The sequence below is a fragment of the Epargyreus clarus genome, unplaced genomic scaffold, assembly GCF_041222505.1.
Source record: "Epargyreus clarus isolate Ecla_fem2 unplaced genomic scaffold, WU_Ecla_fem_2.2 ptg000033l, whole genome shotgun sequence".
NCBI lineage: Eukaryota > Metazoa > Arthropoda > Insecta > Lepidoptera > Hesperiidae > Epargyreus > Epargyreus clarus.
In genome coordinates, this window is record NW_027332238.1 from 4,995,376 (window position 1) to 5,015,601 (window position 20,226).

At 41.3% G+C, this 20,226-nt stretch overlaps 2 protein-coding genes across 2 annotated transcripts; one reads left to right on the forward strand and one right to left on the reverse strand.

Annotated features, from left to right (window-relative positions):
• Positions 1-675: 675 nt before the first annotated feature.
• Positions 676-4,548, forward strand: LOC140755344 (uncharacterized). The gene has a single exon (XM_073090539.1). It carries the CDS (start codon positions 718-720, stop codon positions 4,546-4,548), a length of 3,831 nt encoding a protein of 1,276 aa, XP_072946640.1. The 5' UTR covers positions 676-717.
• Positions 4,549-5,962: 1,414 nt separating this feature from the next.
• On the reverse strand, positions 5,963-19,673 carry LOC140755459 (uncharacterized). Its single transcript, XM_073090732.1, has 5 exons — positions 19,529-19,673; positions 16,192-16,328; positions 9,475-9,648; positions 8,171-8,660; positions 5,963-6,567 (listed from the first exon to the last, which is right to left on the reverse strand). The coding sequence occupies exons 1-5, from the start codon at positions 19,584-19,586 to the stop codon at positions 6,527-6,529; spliced, it is 900 nt and encodes a 299-aa protein (XP_072946833.1). The 5' UTR covers positions 19,587-19,673; the 3' UTR covers positions 5,963-6,526.
• Positions 19,674-20,226: the final 553 nt, after the last annotated feature.

Consider the following 20,226-nt stretch of genomic DNA (forward strand, 5'->3'; position numbering starts at 1 on the left):
TATTGCACGTCACCCCTTCCCCGCACCTACCCTCTCTACGGCACGGGACAGGCGCAACTCCCCGACGCGACGACTATCACCACGAGCGGGCTTCCGGCGCCGGACGGAAGAAGGCCGTCCGTACAACATCACGCCCGCACCCCTATACGGTCGCAGGTTAGGTGGCGGCGTGGCATACCACCACACCGCCGAATACACAGCGCCCCGCGACATCAGCTGGTCCTTCGAGCCGGATCATCGTGCTAGTCGTCACATCGTCGGGTTACTGACGCCGCCATGCCAATCACACGGAGCCAGAGGGGAACCTCGCCGCCGAACCAATCGACTGCGCCCCGCGCCACGGAAAGCGCGCAGGGGACAACTGACTCTTCGGGGACATCGGGCACCGCAACTGAGGGTACGCTTACAACATATGAGTCTAGAGTCACTTCAGGCACCTTGGCGACTGTTCCAGCTGCTCCAGGTGTTCCAGCTGCTCCAACTGCTGCAACAGCTGGAACCCGGAAAACGCGCTCGGTGAAGACGACGAAACGTCGGGAGATGGAAGCCAAGCTGGAATTGGCGCGCCGACAGCTGGAAGAAGCAAAGGCAGCGGCAGAACTCGCCAAGGCGCAGTAGGAGCTGGTCCAGGTGGAGAATGAAGAGTCCGAGGTCGAGGATGAAGGCTGGTCGCATAACGCGAACATCCACACGTGGGTGCAGTCGACGGTGGAGAGGATGTCCGGGGAGGGGCATCAGGGGGAGGTGTCCGGGGAGGGGCACCGACTGGGGGCGTCCGGGGAGGGGCGAGCCAGTCAACCTCCAGTCACTATCGTCAAGCCTGAAGACCAAGCGGAACCTTCAAGCAACGGGACCAAGGAATTGGCTGAGGCCATCATGAAGGCCATTAGTGTTGCTCCGAGGAATGCATCGCAACCTAACTACGTACATGAATTACCCGACTTCGATGGAAGAAGCGAAGAGTGGATCGCCTTCAGGACGGTATATGAGGACACCGCACCGCTGTTTACGGATGCACAGAATATGGCGCGGCTGCGGCGGTCAATTAAGGGCACGGCAAGGGAGGCTATCAAGAGCCTATTATATTCAGAGTGCCCTCCTGAAGAAGTAATAGAAGCTCTTCGTCGAAGGTTTGGAAGACCAGAAGCCCTGATCCTGATGGAACTGGAAAAGGTAAAGAATCTTCCTAGGATCAACGAAAATGCGCGCGACATCTGCGTGTTCGCCAGTCGAGTGAACAACACCGTCGCGACAATACGGGGGCTAAGAAGACCGCAGTATCTACACTCACCGGAAATGGTAAGGATTATCGTGAGCAAGATGCCGGCGGTATTGCAGTATCGGTGGTACGACTTCGCCGCCGACGCAGAAGATCAAGATTCAGACCTGGTGCATTTAATGAAGTTCCTCAACAGGGAAGCGGACCGGTGTGGACCATACGCGACGCAGGAGACTACGCAGCAGCCGCGCCAGCCTCCCAGACGTCAATTCACGAACACCACGTCCGAACAACTGGAAGAAAAGAAGACCTGTCCACATTGCCAGTACGAGCATCACCTCTTCGAATGTCGCAAATTTCTACAGCTGCCAATGAAGGAACGGTGGGACGTCGCTACCAAGTCGAAGATGTGTTTCAAGTGTCTCCAAGGACGACATCGGAAGGAAACATGTCGGCGTCCACCGTGCAAGACATGTAAGCGGTGGCATCACTTCGTGCTTCATGAAGAACGTTGGGATAACCCGAAGCCCGAAGAGAAGAAAGAAATTGCGAATAACGTCATGCTCCCGGTGAACACTGCAAGGACAGTGAAGGCATATTTGAAGATGGTTCCTGTTGAGCTATATGGACCGAAGGGAGCTGCCCGGATCCTGGCGTTACTGGATGAGGGGTCAACTGTCACGCTTCTCGACTCTGCGGTTGCAAGACAAATCGGCCTCAAAGGACCCGTGGAAGCACTCACCTTGGAGACAGTGGGTGGGAAGACCATCTCCAAGCAAGATTCAATGAAGGTCAACGTCAGATTGAAGGGAATGCACCAGATCAAGAAGAGAACCATCTCTGGGGCCCGCACGATAGATGACATCAACCTGACGCCTCAGAGGTTGGAAATAAGAAGGATCGAAGAATGCGCTCATCTCAAGCCAATGTCGAAACAATTGTATTATGAAGAAGAGTCACCCAAGTTGTTAATCGGACAAGACAATTGGGAGCTCATCGTGTCCAGAGCCACACGCAAGGGGAAAAGAGGTCAACCCGTAGCATCAATGACCTACCTAGGGTGGGTGCTACACGGGTCCGATGGAGCAGCATCAAGACCTGTGAACTTCGTAACCTGCGCGCACGTGTCTTCTAAAGAAGAGGATTTAGAAAAGGTCATCAAGGAACATTTCGCCGTGGAATCGTTGGGGATCCAGCCACGTCGACCGACCACAGATATAGAAGAAAGGGCTCTGGCAATTTTGGAAGAAACGACAAAAAGATTGGACAATGGGCGCTTCGAGACCGGCTTGCTATGGAAAAACAAGGAAGGGAAAATGCCCGACAATTACAAGCAAGCGGAAAACCGGTTAAGGAACATCGAAAAGAAACTGGATGGGGATCCGGCACTGAAGCAGGAGTATGAAAGTCGGGTAAAGAATCTCGATAGTAACGACGCAACGAGGGACGTGCCCAAGGACTTCGAGAGCGGACACAGATGGTTCAATGGACCTTCGTTCCTGGCACAAGAGGAGGAAGATTGGCCGAAACCACGTACCTTCAAGGCGGAGCTCACGGGAGAAGAGAAGGAGAGGTCAACTGTGGGGGCAACGAAGCCCGTTGATCGGCATCCGACTCCGAACCCAGTCAAGTTCTCAAGTTGGACTCGACTAGTGAGAGCAACCGCAAGGGTACTACAGTTCGTCGACCTGTGCCGAAAGAAGAAACACGCAGTGAACGTGTCCCGCAAGTCTGAGCGTCAAGATCCTACCTGGAAAAGAAATAAGAAGAAAGCCAAGGTAGCAATGAAGCCCGTGAACAAGAACACCCAAGAAAGAAGATTCATTCCCCTCGAACCCGACCAAATAAAAGAAGCCGAAAAGATCCTATTACGAAGAAGCCAAGAAGAGAGCTTCCAAGATGAAGTACGCTGCGTCAAGAAGATGAAGCCATTCGAGAAGAATAGCAGGCTTAAGAAACTGGATGTCGTCATGGAAGATGGACTACTACGACTCCGAGGAAGAATCGACGCGGCAAGACACACTCGGCAAGATAAGAAACCTGTGGTGTTAGACAGCAAGCACCACATCACCAGGCTGCTCATCGCGTACTACCATGAAGTATTCAACCATGGTAACCACGCGACGGTGATCAACGAGTTGAGGCAGCGCTACTGGATCCTGGGACTACGGTCTGCGGTGAGGGCGACGGTTCATCGGTGTCAGTGGTGCAAGGTGTACCGCGGCACGCCACGACTCCAGCCGATGGGGAATCTCCCGCTGGAACGGTTACGGCATGGGGAACCGCCGTTCACATGCACCGCCCTGGACTACTTCGGGCCCATGAGCATCACGGTGGGTCGGCGTCATGAGAAGAGGTGGGGCGCTCTATTTACGTGCCTCACAACCAGAGCCGTCCACGTGGAACTGGCAGCATCGCTGTCAACGGACTCCATGATCCTGGCGCTACGAAGAATGGCAGCAAGAAGGGGGATGCCGAAGACGATCTTCAGCGACAACGGCACCAACTTCGTGGGGGCCAACAAGGAACTTCAAGAAGCCCTCGCCAGCCTCAACAAAGAAGACCTCATCACCACAGCCGAGCGGATGAGCATCAGGTGGAAATTCATACCACCTGGGGCTCCGAACATGGGCGGGGCATGGGAGCGCCTGGTCCGTTCCATCAAAACGGCCTTGACGGTCACCCTCAAGGAAAGGCATCCCAAGGAAGAAGTCCTGCACACTCTGCTATTGGAGGCGGAGCACCTGGTGAACTCAAGACCTCTTATCGAAGCCGACGAAGACAATGAAGAAGGTGCCCTCACTCCCAATCACTTCTTAATTGGGAGATCCTGCGGCACAAGATTGGGAACATTCACCGACGAAGACCTCACCGGCCGGCGCACATGGAGGACAGCGCAGCGACTAGCCGACCACTTCTGGAGCAGATGGGTGAAAGAGTATCTTCCAACTCTGATCCCGAGAAGATTCGACGCGAGAGCTGCCACAAGGGACTTGCAATGTGGAGACACGGTCCTAATAGTGGACTCCACGCTGCCACGAGGAGCCTGGCCGAGGGGTGAGGTGGTCCGAACCTTCCCTGGGCCCGACGGTCGCACCAGGGTATTGGAGGTGCGCACTACGGGGGGCGTGTTGAAACGTCCCAGCTCCAAGTTGGTGCTACTGGTACCAGCACGACGTGATGAAGAGCAAGCGGTCGACGACACAGGCGGTGGAGCATCGACCAGCGAGCCAGACTGCGGGGAGGCGGTCGTCACGTCGAGCCACGAGCATGGAGTCGCCGGGCCAGGAGTTGGTGCTACGCACGAGGGGGAGGATGTCGGCGACTAATTAACGACATTTAATTGAGATATGTAATTAAGCTGTTCATAATGTTACATAAGTCTGACTAAATATGTTTATATAAGTTACGTAAGTTTTAAGTTTAGGGATAAGACACGGTAGATGGCGCTATCGGTCGCATTTGTAGTATTTTATTAGCATTTTTAGGCATTTTTATGAAAATGGTATTTAAGGTTATGTTTTTGAGTTTTATACATGTTTTATATTTCTAAAGTTTATGTTATCTCCTAGAATATGTTTCTAGCTTCATATTGATGTAAGTTTAGTAAGAATCAATTGTGATAATTTCGAGATAATTAGGAATATTGACATGTAAAATTACGTAAGATGTACATTTTTGGAATATTTTCACGAATAACTTTGTAACTGATTTAGGTATGATAATGTAACTTATGTAGCTAGATAGGGCTAATTATGAGGATTCCAACGATGTATAATACATATGTGTTTTGGGATATTAATAAAGAAAGGGTGAAAACTAGGTCAGCCAAAGTGAAAATAACACGAAAATGGGCCTAAAAAAGCGCGGCTCTCTTTACGGTATTGCTCTGGGGTAGCTCAGAAAACCAGTTTTCCGGCCTTAGCATGGTCTCAGCAGAGAAGAATACGAAGAAGACTCCTGAAGAAGAAGAAGACTCCCGAAGAAGAAGAAGACTCCTGAAGAAGAAGAAGACTCCTGGAGAAGAAGAAGACTCCTGGGGAAGAAGAAGGAAAATCTGAAGACGGAAGCGTTCCTGCGCAAGAAGAGGAAGTAGGGGTTAGGTCGGGATAGGGAAGAGGCTTTGGCTGGCCTACACTCTTGTTTCTATTGCACGTCAATTATTGTTTCTATTGCACGTCACCCCTTCCCCGCACCTACCCTCTCTACGGCACGGGACAGGCGCAACTCCCCGACGCGACGACTATCACCACGAGCGGGCTTCCGGCGCCGGACGGAAGAAGGCCGTCCGTACAACATCACGCCCGCACCCCTATACGGTCGCAGGTTAGGTGGCGGCGTGGCATACCACCACACCGCCGAATACACAGCGCCCCGCGACACCTCTATTAATTAAACAATTATGTATAAAAATGCAAATAGGTTTAAAAAACAGATCGACCTTACAATAACGCCGTCGGATCTTAGACTAAAACACAAACAATCACTTAAACATAATATAAAATTAAATATGTATGTATATTTGAATAAACATAAGTATGTTATATAATTTTTGGTCTGTATGTTACATAAGGGGCTTAGAATTACTTAGAAATGATTCACAATACAACACTGTTTCATGACCATTTTCAAAACAATTTTTAATTTACTTTCTATTAACATTTTCGTAAATTTCGAATACAAGTCGAAACGTGTAAATAGAATCCTAAAAGTTTAAATATATTGTGATGAAAAGACGTATTTATTTCTTACAAAAATACAAAATAGCACAATTTTTAATTTATAATGAAATGTTTAGTTCCCGCTACTCGGTAATAGATGGCGCCACACTTTTCTAAATTCTTAATATTGAAGTCATCATTTTGAAATATACTTTATATATATATAAATAGACGCTGGTTTGTCTGTTTGAGATTTATAAATTTAAAATGTTTGATCCATCGCTATTAAAGTTTGCTTGAAAGCTTTCATGCAGCTTGTGGCAACTCAACACTAGATGGCGTTGTACCACAAGTTGTATATTATTCAATGGATCACCATAAAAATTAGTATTCATATTTATTTGACCTATTTTCAGCAATTATATTAGCAAGATATTTTCGCGCGTTAAATTCTAGATTACATACAGACAACCCATTCTTATACATATATAAAATAACATATACCGGACAATATCCGCCATTTTGTTTCTACCATATAAAAATATTTTTTAGTTAAACTTAGTTTTTTGGTCCTTTTGCATTTCCGACAAATGTTGTAATGTGATTTCGACTTACAAATAAAAACACGATGTCTTTTACGCATGTGTCACTGATTTTCCTTTTTGATTTTCAAATCGAGCACTCCATCTGAAAAATGCAATTTTGTAATTACAACAGGAGCCTACCACCATCTTTTAAAAACCATCATAGTTCAGGAAAGCTTTACTTCCTCCTTAAAACAGTAAAATATTCCGTCATACACAGTTGAACAAACTTAAACCCTTATTAATTTTTCGCTTCTCCATTGTATAAAACCAACGGAAATTGTCATATTTTACTTAAAAAGTTACATTTCTGCAAAAAAGTAAAAGTATGATTAAAATAATATTATTTTAAGAGATGATAGTAACCCCCCAGGCTGTCAGTAAAGAAAAAAAGTTTCAATTAAGTTCTAAAGGTGGTAGAACCCTTTGTGGTTCAACTCCGGCACCACCGCCACACCTATTTCTGTTATAACAGCAGTGTAGCGCTGCTGTGTTCTAGTTTGAAGTGTGGTAAGAGACATACTTTCCTGTGGCATTCTAGCGTCTACAATGTAATCTCATCTGGGCTTGTTTACAGATGTCCATGGGCGACAGCAGAGTACTATCAGGTGGACTGCATGCTCGTCTGCTACTGCTATATTATAAAAAGACATTAGCTCCAAAGATTGTATATCGCTTTCACTCTCACATAAATACGACCTAACAGGCAACAACAAATACTCTACTTGTAAGCATATAAAATACTAGCTGACCCGGCAAACGTTGTGTTGCCATATAAATAAAAAAATGTTAAGGGTGAACAGCGCTTATCACTTAGGGGTATGAAAAATAGATAGTAGCCGATTCTCAGACCTACTGAATATGCATATAAAATTTGGTGAAAATAGGCAAAGCCGTTTCGGAGGATTACGGTAACTAACATTGTGACGAGAATTTTAAATATATAATTATAAGAGACAGTATATAAAGAAGGCAGTCTTATCGCTTAGAAGCGATTTCTTCCGGACAACCTTTGGGATGTTAAAGATATATGAGACCTTGAGATAGTAAGGTGTACACATACAGAAACAAACGCAACTGAAATCTTTATATATATATTTCTTATGTGCGTGTGTATGTCACTGAACTCCTCCTAAACGACTGGACTGATTTTGATGAAATTTGTTGTGTGTGTTCAAGGGGACTTGAGAATGGTTTAGATTCACAATTTAGTCCGTGGGAAAAGGAAAATTTAATTTTAATTCGTAAGTAGTTATAGAATCTGAAACTATGCATTTGATCAAGTGATGATCTTTAGCAAAGTTGTTGTCCAAGAGCCCACGAGAGTTTGGGAGTTTAAAATGCGGGTGAAGCAGTGGGCTTTTTTTATAATATAGGAGTAGCAGACGAGCATGCAGTCCACCTGATGGTAAGTGACTACTGCCGCATGGACATCTGTAATCCACCCCAAATAGGATTAGATATTCCTACCTGAGGTCGGCCACAGATGAATGAATGAATTTATTTATTTGTACAGATGCGCCGCTACCCCTGAGGACTAAGCTGGAACGCCTCGGAAAAGTCTGTCTCCCTTACCACACCCTTCAAACCGGAACACAGCAGCGCCTGACACTGCTGTTATTAGGTAGAAACAGGTGTGGCGGTGGTGCCGCCGGAGTCGAACCACAAAGGGTTCTAACACCTTCTAAAAGCTTATAAAAACCCACCATCATTATTAAGACACGCGATCCTCCTCGGTGCCGCTTGCTTCCTCCCATGCCCGCGTTTCTTCACTGACAAATTCAAAACTCCCTCATTCCCGTACGCTCCCGAATCGTCAGTAATAAACACAGTTTTCGCTGTAACTTTCTTCTTCTCTTTGTATATATGATTCACGCTTTGTTGTACCAATTTCTCGATGCGACACTCGAATTTGTTGTTTTTCTCGTCTTTGTAAACTGACTCTTTGAAAGTGGACTCTTTGAACGGTACCTCTTTGTAAGAGATTTCTTTGAAAACGGACTCTTTAAAAGGCGTCTCTTTGAAACCAGTCTCTTTATACGAGATTTCTTTGAAAGGCGGCTCTTTGTAAAGTGTTTCTTTGTAAGGGGATTTCGGTTCCGATGGTATACTCATGCTGTCTGATTGAGATTCTTCTAGAAGATGATCTGGATCCACGTCAGGGACTTCTGTTGGGTCTGAACGGTCTTTCAGGACCTGGAAGGTTAAGAAAGAAGAATTTAGTAAAAATAAGAGTTTCCGCGAAGCTCTACTTCAGGAGACTGTATGGAGACTTTTTGTAGACATAAATTACTATATTAAAGTAAATTAATATTCTATTGGAGGTAATTGATGCAGTGACCATATATTAAATGGGTGGGAAACGTAAAGAAACATCTTTATGTCTGTTTTTACTTTGCCAGTTCTATTTAGTAAAAAAAACATTCCCATTTGCTGCAAATGTTTTTTCTGCAGGTTTCTTACACACAGGCTGACATTAGGAACAGTATTTCCTAATGTCAGCTATATACCATACAGGTGAGTATAGTGATGCGATCCTTACACAGCGCTCAAACTGTATGCTGTTTGGATTTAAAAAAAGAATCACTGTCCCTAATGAAGAGTAAAAACTTCATTGTTCCTTTTTATGCATTTGTGTGTGCGTGTGATTGCGTTAGTGTGTGTGTGTGTGTGTGTGTGTGTGTTTATAAATAGAAACTTGTTTGCCTAAGTACGTGTCTGTCTTTATTTATGACTTTTTTAACTGTGTGTCTATATTTATCGCGCGAGTGTGTATATATGTATGTGTGTGTGTGACTGTGTTTGTATGTGTGTCCGCGCTTGCGTATTTGAGTCCAGGTCTTTCTGCCTGTCTCTGTATGTCTGTTTGTCTGCTTTTGTTAATGTCTATCTGTTTACCTACCTTTTTTATCTGTTACGTTATGTTCTCTCTTCCTGTCTGTCTGTCTGTTATGTTCTCTCTTCCTGTATGTCTGTCTGTCTATCAGTCCCCCCGTTCCCTACCGCTCACCTGCAGCACGTGTTCCCGGAGCGCGCGGCACGTGTCCCTGGCGCGCGCGCGTGCGGCGAGCAGCGCTCGGCGCTCCACCACCGCCGCGTGCCGCCCGGCGCGGAGCGCGCGTAGCTCCCGAGCGAGCCGCCGGAGCTGCTCTGTGCTGCGACGGCGGCTGTTTTGTGATGCTAGCTGTGGAAACACCGATCCAATAGAGCAGGGATTCCAAAACTGTGTATCGTAAACCATACACGCTATGGTCAACCGTACGGTTTACCTGGTTTACCTTACCAGGTTTACCTGTACAGATCAACCGTACGATAGACCGTAGCGTGTATGGGGACGTTCGCTATACTATACGGTGTTCAGTTCAGTTTATGGTCATATCGGTTGAAAACTATGATGCACCGTACGGTGGCACACGAAAGAATTGTTTTTTTTGATCTTGCGCCGGTCGCTTGTACAGTTTCAAAACTATTATACGGTTGCACAGATCTATTCCCACACACAGTCCGGTTTACCTGCGCAGGTAACCTGTGCAGGTAGACCACTCTGGTGCACTGTAGTGTGTTTGGCAAGTATATGAAATGCTAGGAAAGTTAAAATAAGGTGGTAAAACTGGTATGATTCAACCGAGGAGTTATTAACATGCCTAATTTTAATATGAAGAAGTTCTTTTGAACGGACAGGTGTGGATGCTGGCTGACTTACATACTATGCCACCATCTTAGTAGTGGTACGTAAATACGAATTGATAAAAAAATATTAATACACCATGTGTCTGACACACTCCATGCCTATAGACGTGAAACCTAACGTGTGTCAGATGTTTTCAGTATAATTTAATTAAGGCCGCATTTATACAGAAATTCAATGTGTCAGAGTTTGTCAGATAAAATCATGTTTTTTTTCTATGCTACCCATATGATGCTACCATCCAGGCACAGCCCGTGTCTGCGGTCGCGTTATGGAACATATAAATACGTACATACACATTGTACAGAACTAAATTATATTGTTTTGTCACTAACCGTGTCTGACACGTACGATGTCTGTAGACACAAATGCAGCAAAAGTTCGCGTGTACGCTTGGCACTTGCCGTAAACTCCAAACCTCGCCCCACTTCACTACAATAACGGTGGTAAAATCCTCTGTGGTTCGACTCCGGCGGCACCTCCGCCACACCTATTTCTGCCTAATAACAGCAGTGTTAATCGCTGCTTTGAAGGGCATGGTAAGGGAGACATACTTATACGAGATTCCAGCTTAGTTCTCAGGGGTAACGGCGCATCTGTGGTCGACCTCAGGTAGAAAAGTAACCTCATCTGGGGTTGATTACAGATGTCCATGAACGGCAGACGCCACTTACCATTAGGTGGCTCGTCTGCAATTCCAGTATTATAAAAAACTATATCTATAAACTTAATTTGTTTGAATTAAGTTAGGATTAAATCTACTTCGCAACAATCCTAACTTAATCTTTTAATCCTAACTTAATAGCATTTTCGCAAAGTAACGCCTGATACAATTAACTATTCAATTTGTTTAGTAAAATTCTACACACAGACCACATCCAACACTCTACCCACATATATTAATTTGTGAATATTTATTGAGGTTTGGCAAACGCGCATTTATCCAGTAGCGGTCGCACTGACCGCCTCACATTGCTTCATTTTATATATCAAAATGCAATTATGCAAATATCTGACACGTTCAATATTTATAGATATAAACAAATCTTTGAGAATTTATGTCCCTTTAACAATCTTCAATCAAACCTCTATAAACATCTATTTATTTGTTTAAGCTCACAAGCCAAGTAACGAACACTCTACCAACATATGAATTTGTGAATATTTGTTGAGGTTTGGCAAGCATGCGGTGTAATGAGTACGGAAGCGCGCATTTATCCAGTAGCGGTCATACTGACCGCCTCACATTGCTTCATTTTATATATCAGTTACTATTAAACCTAGAACATATGCGCTTCAATTGATTCACTACTTATTGCGTAACTTGTGCCATTGCTAAGAACAAATTGTATGTATTAGTTTTAAGACTATTTTAACTTCAAAACACAATATAAAATATTATCACTTTATTCTTGTCTTTCGTAATATAAAAAGTTTTGCACATAATATTTAAGATAATTCATTATATTTGAGGGGCTGTAGGTATGCGTTCTTATGTCAATCATTAAAAACTGTAAGTGTATATTTTCATTACAATACTTTTTTTATCATTTTATGTTAATAAGAGTCTGTTTAATTGCTGATGAGCAATCTAGCGGGAAAGTACATAAAACGAAAGAAGGATATTATATTATTGTAGAGAAAGATGTCATAGAATGGATTGTCAGAGAAAATACAGAATGGAGTTGTTATTAAATAAACACTAAATAATAAACACTTTCTACACTCACAGCCCCACACTAGGATTCCCTGTATCGTGGGTGCCATGGACACACACAAAGACGAATACACAAACACCCAGACCCAAAACAGATATCCAAATTCTTCATTCAGACATCTGCCTGTCCGGGGATCGAACCCGGAACCCTTTGCGCGTCAGACCGGTATGGTGACCGCTCCGCCACGCGGGTCGTCGTATTGAATGTTTAATTAAATAAAATAGTGTTTCAGTAATAATGAGCCTGCAATACTGACAGTTTAAAAATATACTGACAATTTTAATTTGACTTCAAAACGAGACCTTCGCTATGTAAGGTAAAAATTAAATCAGAAATATATGGAACTTTGACGGTGTCAGTTTTCTTTAAAACGGGACATTCTCGCACTTTCGAGTTGTACAAAACGTACGACCTTATGTAAACCTGTAGTGTTTTATAAGACTGAAGTAGCAAACGACGAAGTAGAAGACGACGAGGACAAGTTTGTCGTGGTACTTACGGGACACCCAGTATAAGATTTAAGCTGCTTATTGTAGGATATTATAGCTCATCTCTTGCAACTAAATTTCAACCCTTTTTTTTTTGTTTTCTCGAGGGTAAAACCTTCAAAAGGTACCCGACGACGTGGGAGCCGGGTTATGTGGGATTTTTACCGCACTAAAACCCCCCCGGTGGCCGTCCTCAACGCTTGTTGGAGAACTCCGAGATCTCCAACGAACACAACCGGAGCCCTCCAAGCGCGATGCCCAACGGGCTCTACCCTAGGGGAGCAGTTTTCGCTCCTCCCACACCATGTAGTGTTTACGACGGTATGTGACCACACTTCCCGGGGTCGCTTGCTGGATGGTTCGAGCTCCCACTCTTGCCGCCCGCAACCCCGGAAGCCCCCTTTTAGTCGCCTCCTACGACAGGCAGGGGATACCGTAGCCCTATTCTAGTCCCGGAACTACAGGGACAAACTAAATTATAACCCAGTTAACCACTAATGATTGAGCAGATTTTGCACACATTGGGTATGATGACAATGCATCATTAGTTTAGTGACGTCATTCATTATCGCGGACACCAAGATGGCAAGCCAATTATTTTTTAAGTTCCTAAACGATATGGATATAATCCACAGACCTATGTATAATCGAATGAAAAAGTTTTTATAAATGAACATGAAAAAATGATATAGATATAATCCACTCACCTGTGTTTAATCAAATGAAAAAGTTTTCAGAAAATAACACTAAAAAACTTGTATTGTAACTTTTTAACTAATATTTTCTCGGGGACTTTGGTAAGAATGATAGTGTAGTTACAAACAGATGATTACGTTTATGACAAGCTAAAGAAGTGTAACTTCTCACGTATGGTAAGTACACACACGCTTCTTTTATCATAACTTTATTTTTGACGTAACATCTTAATTCGGCCAATCGGTCGTAATTTTTCCTACACATTCCTATACCTACATACAAAAAAGGCAATCTATTCACGCGTACATAAGTACACATCCGCTTCTTTTTACATACCTTTAGTGTTTGAAGCTACACATCTCAATTCGTATAGATAGATAGATGCCAGATTGATTAAATACTATAAAAAGGCATGGATTAGTAAAGATTACTCACTCCTAACAAGAAAATGTACCCAGTTTTGAATTGAAATAGTTGCGTAAAAAAGTTTTGCCACTTATCCGTGCTAAAATGTCCCTAAAATATTTGAAATAATTATTTATTTATTACATAAATTACGCAGTATTTGTTATTTATTCGTAAATTTTATCTAAAAATGTTTTTATTTGTCAAGAATTCAAAAAAAGAACTTACTAAAATAAGCCCTTTGTGGCTTCATTCAATTTCAAGGCGCCGAAGTATCTTTACTAATCTATGAAAAAAGGATAACTTTTCGTGAAAAGTGTGTGTACAGTACAGTACACACACGCTTCTTTTGTCATAACTATCGTTTTTTACGCTACACATCTCAACTCTGTCAAATGCTCGCAACTTTTCCTCACATATAGATAGATTAAATATGACTTCTCAAGTGTGTACATGAGTACACACATGGTTCTTTTATCATAACTCTATTCTTTGACGTTACACATCACAATTCTGTCAATCACTTGTAATTTTTCCCCACAAGTACCTACGAATACAAGTATTTTGATTATCTTTATATATATATATTTCTTATGTGCGTGTGTATGTCACTGAACTCCTCCTAAACGACTGGACTGATTTTGATGAAATTTGTTGTGTGTGTTCAAGGGGACTTGAGAATGGTTTAGATTCACAATTTAGTCCGTGGGAAAAGGTTTTTTTAATTAATTTTTAATTTGTAAGTAGTTATAGAATCGGAAACTATGCATTTGATCAAGCGATGATCTTTAGCAAAGTTGTTGTCCAAGAGCCCACGAGGGTTTGGGAGTTGTTAAGACCAATTTTCGACAGATGGCACCACTGTCATTCCAATGCAGGTACAAATGTTCCGTTTTATGTATGTCATATTATTTCTTTAAAATGCGGGCGAAGCCGCGGGCACCACTGGTTTATACATATATATATTTTCTTTTTAGACTATATACATCTGAATTCGGTCAATCGCTAGTTCGATCGCTTGTAATTTTTCCCAACATGTAGATATTTTCCTTACACGTACCTACTGCCTACATATAAAACGCACTCTAATCATACGTGTCGCGCAGCACGGGAGCTGGGAAAGCCACCGGCGGTGTGTGTTACGATATTGCGGTGCACCGCAGAATATAATCCGTCGCAAACAGAGAAACTAAACTTGTTCATACGAAACTGTTTTGCAAGTCGCCGTTCCGTAGTATCTTGTCGGAGTTTGAATGTGTTACAATGCGGAGGGTAATGCATTTTTTATAATATAGGAGTAGCAGACGAGCATGCAGTCCACCTGATGGTAGGCTACTGCCGCCGATAGACATCCGCAATCAATCCCAGATAAGATTAAATATTCCTACCTGAGGTCGGCCACAGATGCGCCGCTACCCCTGAGGACTAAGCTGGAACGCCTCGGAAAAGTATGTCTCCCTTACCACACCCTTCAAACCAGAACACAGCAGAACTTAACACTGTTATAACAGAAATAGGTGCGGCGGTGGTGCCGCCGGAGTCGAACCACAAAGGGTTCTACCACCTCCACGTGTCTTCCGTAGCGTTTGGGCGTATCTACAGACTTTGAATGTGTCTGTCAAAAAAAAATCGACTCGTTCTCGCGTATGTACGTCAAACTGTTTGGGCCTCATCTTTGAACTTTTACTTTAGACGTTTCACAATTTTTTTGATTGCGGAGGGTAAATTTTTCCAGCTTATGTATATATAAAATTTACGTACGCCCCACAGCCCAAACGGTTTGACGGATTAAAAAAATTGAAGTGTTGTTAGACGACCCACGAGACGGAGCGGAGCGGCGCGGAGCGTTCTGGACACTTTCCACTTAATGTATTCGGATATCTCATGAAATAAGTTGCTTCACCAAACTATCTTTCATGTGATAGACCAGAAGATGATCAACATCTTTTGCTGGAGTGATCAAATCAAATGGATGTTGGTGCATTTCAAACTATTTTGTCGGAGCAGTTTTCTGAAACTGCGAGATGTGTTCATCAATGCATCTCTCAAACATAGAAATTAATTATATAGGATAACTTAATTAAAGTGTAAAATAGATTGTATAAGGTACAATGGGGTTGACATGTACAATTAGTACCCAAACCCCGAAATAAATGAAGAGAAAAAAAAGGCGACGGAGCGGTTATCATATGGGTACATTTGACGCGCAAAGGGTCCCGCGTTCGATCCCCGGCCAGACTGTTATCTGAATGACAAATTTCTAAGTCTGTGTCCATGGCACCCACAGGAAATTCTAGTGTGGGGTTATGAGTGTAGAAAGCGTCTTTTCTTAAGTTTTTTTTTTTTTTAATAATATAAGAGTAGCAGACGAGCATGCAGTCCACCTGATGGTAAGTGGCTACTGCCGCCCATGGACATCTGTAATCAACCCCAGATAGGCTTAGATATTCCTACCTGAGGTCGGCCACAGATGCGCCGCTACCCCTGAGGACTAAGCTGGAACGCCTCGGAAAAGTCTGTCTCCCTTACCACACCCTTCAAACCGGAACACAGCAGCGCCTAACACTGCTGTTATTAGGTAGAAATAGGTGTGGCGGTGGTGCCGCCGGAGTCGAACCACAAAGGGTTCTACCACCTTCAAAGTACCTTAAGTACCTTATAAATTACGATTTATAGTAGTTTTATAGGTAAGAGTCAATTTAATTATAACAATAATACAAATATATACATACCCTATTCTTAATCCGTCGTCGGAGTCCCTTCAAGAAGACCAGGTCGTCTTCGGAGAGGTGCAGCGACTGCACCCGCTCCGAATACTTGCAGGTGGGGAGCCCGGCCACTTCCTCAACTGTCATGTTGATACCTCGTGCTGAAACAAGGGTATACTATCATCCCACTGGACATGGGGCTTTTTATAATATAGGAGTAGTAGACGAGCGTGTCGTCCACCTGATGGTAAGTGTACTGCCGTCCATGGACATCTGTAATCAACCCCAAATAGGATTGGATTTCTACCTGAGGTCGGCCACGGATGCGCCGCTACCCCTGGGGACTAAGCCGGAACGCCTCGGAAAAGTACATCTCCCTTAGCACATTTTATTTTGTTACAAAATAATGTTTTTGTTTGCCATGATATTTCATATTTTATGAGTTTTATCTCTATTTTTCACATTTTTGCACTTGTTGGCTAAACTACCCATCATAAAGTGATAGCAGTTTCAATTAGATAAATGGATTTTAAACGAATTTTTACTTTTTCAAATACCTAGATATTTTCAGGCTTATATGTGTGATGCCATTATAAAAGGGGGACATATACAAAAGTACTTGGCGGAGTACTTGGCTGTTAAAACCCAGTACCAACTGGTGGTCGAGAAGTTGGAGGCGCGTAACGCAGTGAACTTTAGTTCATTTGTTGTACGCATCCCAACCGAGCATATAGCGACCTTCCTTAAAGAAGATCTGTGGCCGAAGGGAGTTGTGTTCCGGAAGTACCGCGGAAGGAGAGCACCCCCGGTAGTCACCAGACCCGCGTCTCACGTCGCCGCAAATACGTGATTTTGTTATAAGTATATATTAGTATGTATGTTAGTCTGTAAAGTATATATGATATGGACCTCTGTATTCAATTATACTTTTGTATCTTTGTCTATATTGTCTGAAATAAATGATTATTATTATTATTATTAATACACAACAATAGATTTGAATAATTAACCACAATTCATGATTAAATACTTTTAATATGTGACCACCAATTAAATAACCACAAATAATTTAATGTTAAAATTTTGCTTATATACAGGGTGAATTTATCAAATAGACCTTCAGGGCCAAATCCGCAACTATAAGGATTAGCGAAACATGCCGAAAGGAGTTACGAGGCCGATTTTGATAAAAAAACTAAAACTGCATCAAATTATTTTGAAAATATCTTTATCCTTAGCCGGGAATCGAACGAGTTCATTTTGAAAAAAATACACCCTCTATATTATTCCACTGTCTGATAGTGTCGCTAATAAGGATCAAATTCTGGGAAGTAATGTTATGTGACAGATTAAATTCGTTCGATTCCCGGCTAAGGAATAAGATATTTTAAAAAACGAATGATGCAGTTTTATTTTTTATCCAAATCGGCCTCGTAACTCCTTTCAGCATTTTTAGCTAATCCCTATAGTTTCGGATTTGGTCCTGAAGGCCTGTTTGAAAAATTCACCCTGTATGTATATGTATGTTTGTGACTGCAAAACTGAAAAGGTAAATTGGTCCAATTGAGATTGTTAATATACAATTTTTATTTTGGAGTTCCAAAGGATATAGTAATTTTAAATAAAAACTATTATACATATTTGATAAATGACTATGGGTCAGATTTTCTACATGGCAGGGTAAGGTTTTTGAACTTACATATATCGATACCTTATTTCGCAAATCAGCCAACTGCACTTTTTGTCAAAATGTTTTTTTATTTATTTTGATTTCATTCAACGCCATATAGGTCTGGGATTTGAACCTCGGACCCCTCGATCGAGAGGCAGAGTTTCTTAACCACTAGACTATCACTGCTTTTGTTAAATGTTTTTTTCTTTTTGTCTTCTTCTCAACAAATACTTTCATTTCATACCCACACAACTAACTTTATATACTATATACATAGATAAGTATAGATATCTCACCGCCTTGTAATTGAAGGAAGCCATTAAATGGCTTAAACGGCTGACAATTCTGAGGGCCATTTAATTGCTGTCATGATGTGATTTACTCGGATAAATGCCTACATGCGTAGTTAAGACACGAAATTGATTCAATTGTCAAGACTGGTTACATTTTCTTGTTAGGAGTGAGTAATCTTTACTAATCTATGACTATATAGCTAACTTTTTTACACAATAGTATTATAATATTTATAATACTAGTAGTAGTATTGAACTAAATTAGTATTTCTCAGAATCTGAAAATTTCACACACAGAAATTGATTTCTGAAAATACTAATCTAATCTAAACTTTCTGAAAATACTAAACTAATCTGAAGAAATATTTTTTCACAAAAGTAATGGAACATTACCAATATTTTTTCAAGACAGCATTTAATTGGAATATTTTAAAGATAAGTGATTTTTTTGGATTAATGCAAAATATGCATAAACATTTTAATTATGTTTTATAGCATATAGTTTTTATATTTAAATATTTTTTATAGATATACTTTTAAGATCACAGAATTTATTAACTATTAATCAAATCAAATCAATTTTTTTTATTTAAAATAGGTTCTTTACAGAGCACTTTTTGAATGTCGATACAACTACAACCACTTCACAAGGTGTTTCGGTATGGAGAAGAAGCGGTGAAAGAAACTCCATAACACACATCTTTTAAAAAAAATGTTTTTTACAATATTTAACTTAACCTAATAGTACATGTGGAGATGGAACTACTTTGCCATGCCATGTTGTCAGTCAAATAATGACACATTGTTTATAGTACGCTTTTTTACATAGCGTTTGTTTAACAACATGTTTGAACTTTTTTCTGTGTGTTCCAAATTTTTCTGTGAGATTTCTGTGATTACACTATCATATCATAAAGTATGTTAAATTAATGATATTATTTAAATTTGGACCACTGAAACTTAATATCTAAATTATGCACCTGTTTCTTTTTAGTAAGTACTAAGTTAGGTAAAGAAAATAGTAATATTTTCTTATTAGAAATAAAACTTTAAAAAGTATTTTATTTTAAAATTAAAATATAACGGTTGAACAATTAAAACTGATAAGACCAAACGAAGGTTTAAAAGTAGAATAGAAAAATGTCCAACTTTTGGAATTACATAAATACGTAAAATAACAGTACTGTAGAATTTTTACTCATATTTTATTTGGCGGAATTTTATTCCCGCGTAAAAATAAACTACAGATAATAAACCAAAAAGACAGCAGTGGAAGAATTTAAAACAATTCAAAAACAGAACAGGAATTTTGCGTCATACCGATACTTACCTGTTGCTTCCGAGAATATTGGAAGTCTCGAGTTACACTTAAAAAAACGTCCACAAAATCACTTACCGTCCAATATTTCCTGATCCAGTTGGTATGAGGAAGCGTGCTTTGCGAAATCATCCATTCTTCATATTTGAAACTTATATTAAATGTTTTTATTAAGATACAATTCGTGTTGTTGCAACTTACTCATATCAAGTTAGGTTAGACATTAGACAATATACAGCTGTCACTGTCAAAATTCCTCAGTTTTTTTCTTTTCAAAATATTTATGCTACTAGCAATATTTAATTTATCGCGATAAAATCAAATTATTAAGATATATTGAATATGCATACTAACCATGCAGTCTTTTTCAATAACAAGAATGTTTTACTTAAATTATATCATATTATTTAAAACATATGATTTAATCTGTGGAATGAGTCAGATTAGAGATGTCATCATATATAAATATTTCGAGTTTCATCGTAGAAGGCCGTAATCGATATCATACCTAAGAAACTAGAAATCATGATATAATACATTTATTTTCTTTTTTCATTTTTAGATTATGTAGGTAAATATAATTAACCAATTTCTTATATCAATAAAAAATGAAGTGTGATTGCCTAGTGATATCAATGTTCCTGTCAATTGCGTAAGGTTCAATTTCGAATAAGATGCAGGAAGAGACATTTAAAATGCGTGTGTCTCTTGTAAGTGTTTAATTGCGACTGATTTACAAACAAACAAATTATGTGTTCTTGTTTTATCACTACCAT

Coding starts and splice junctions, on each gene's coding strand:
- LOC140755344 (XM_073090539.1), top strand. CDS start 718: ATGTCCGGGGAGGGGCATCAGGGGGAGGTGTCCGGGGAGGGGCACCGA.
- LOC140755459 (XM_073090732.1), bottom strand. CDS start 19,586: ATGGATGATTTCGCAAAGCACGCTTCCTCATACCAACTGGATCAGGAA. Junction 9,649..16,191: donor GACGACGGATTAAGAATAGG/GTATGTATATAT, acceptor GTGTTTCCACAG/CTAGCATCACAAAACAGCCG. Junction 8,661..9,474: donor TCCGGGAACACGTGCTGCAG/GTGAGCGGTAGG, acceptor TTAACCTTCCAG/GTCCTGAAAGACCGTTCAGA.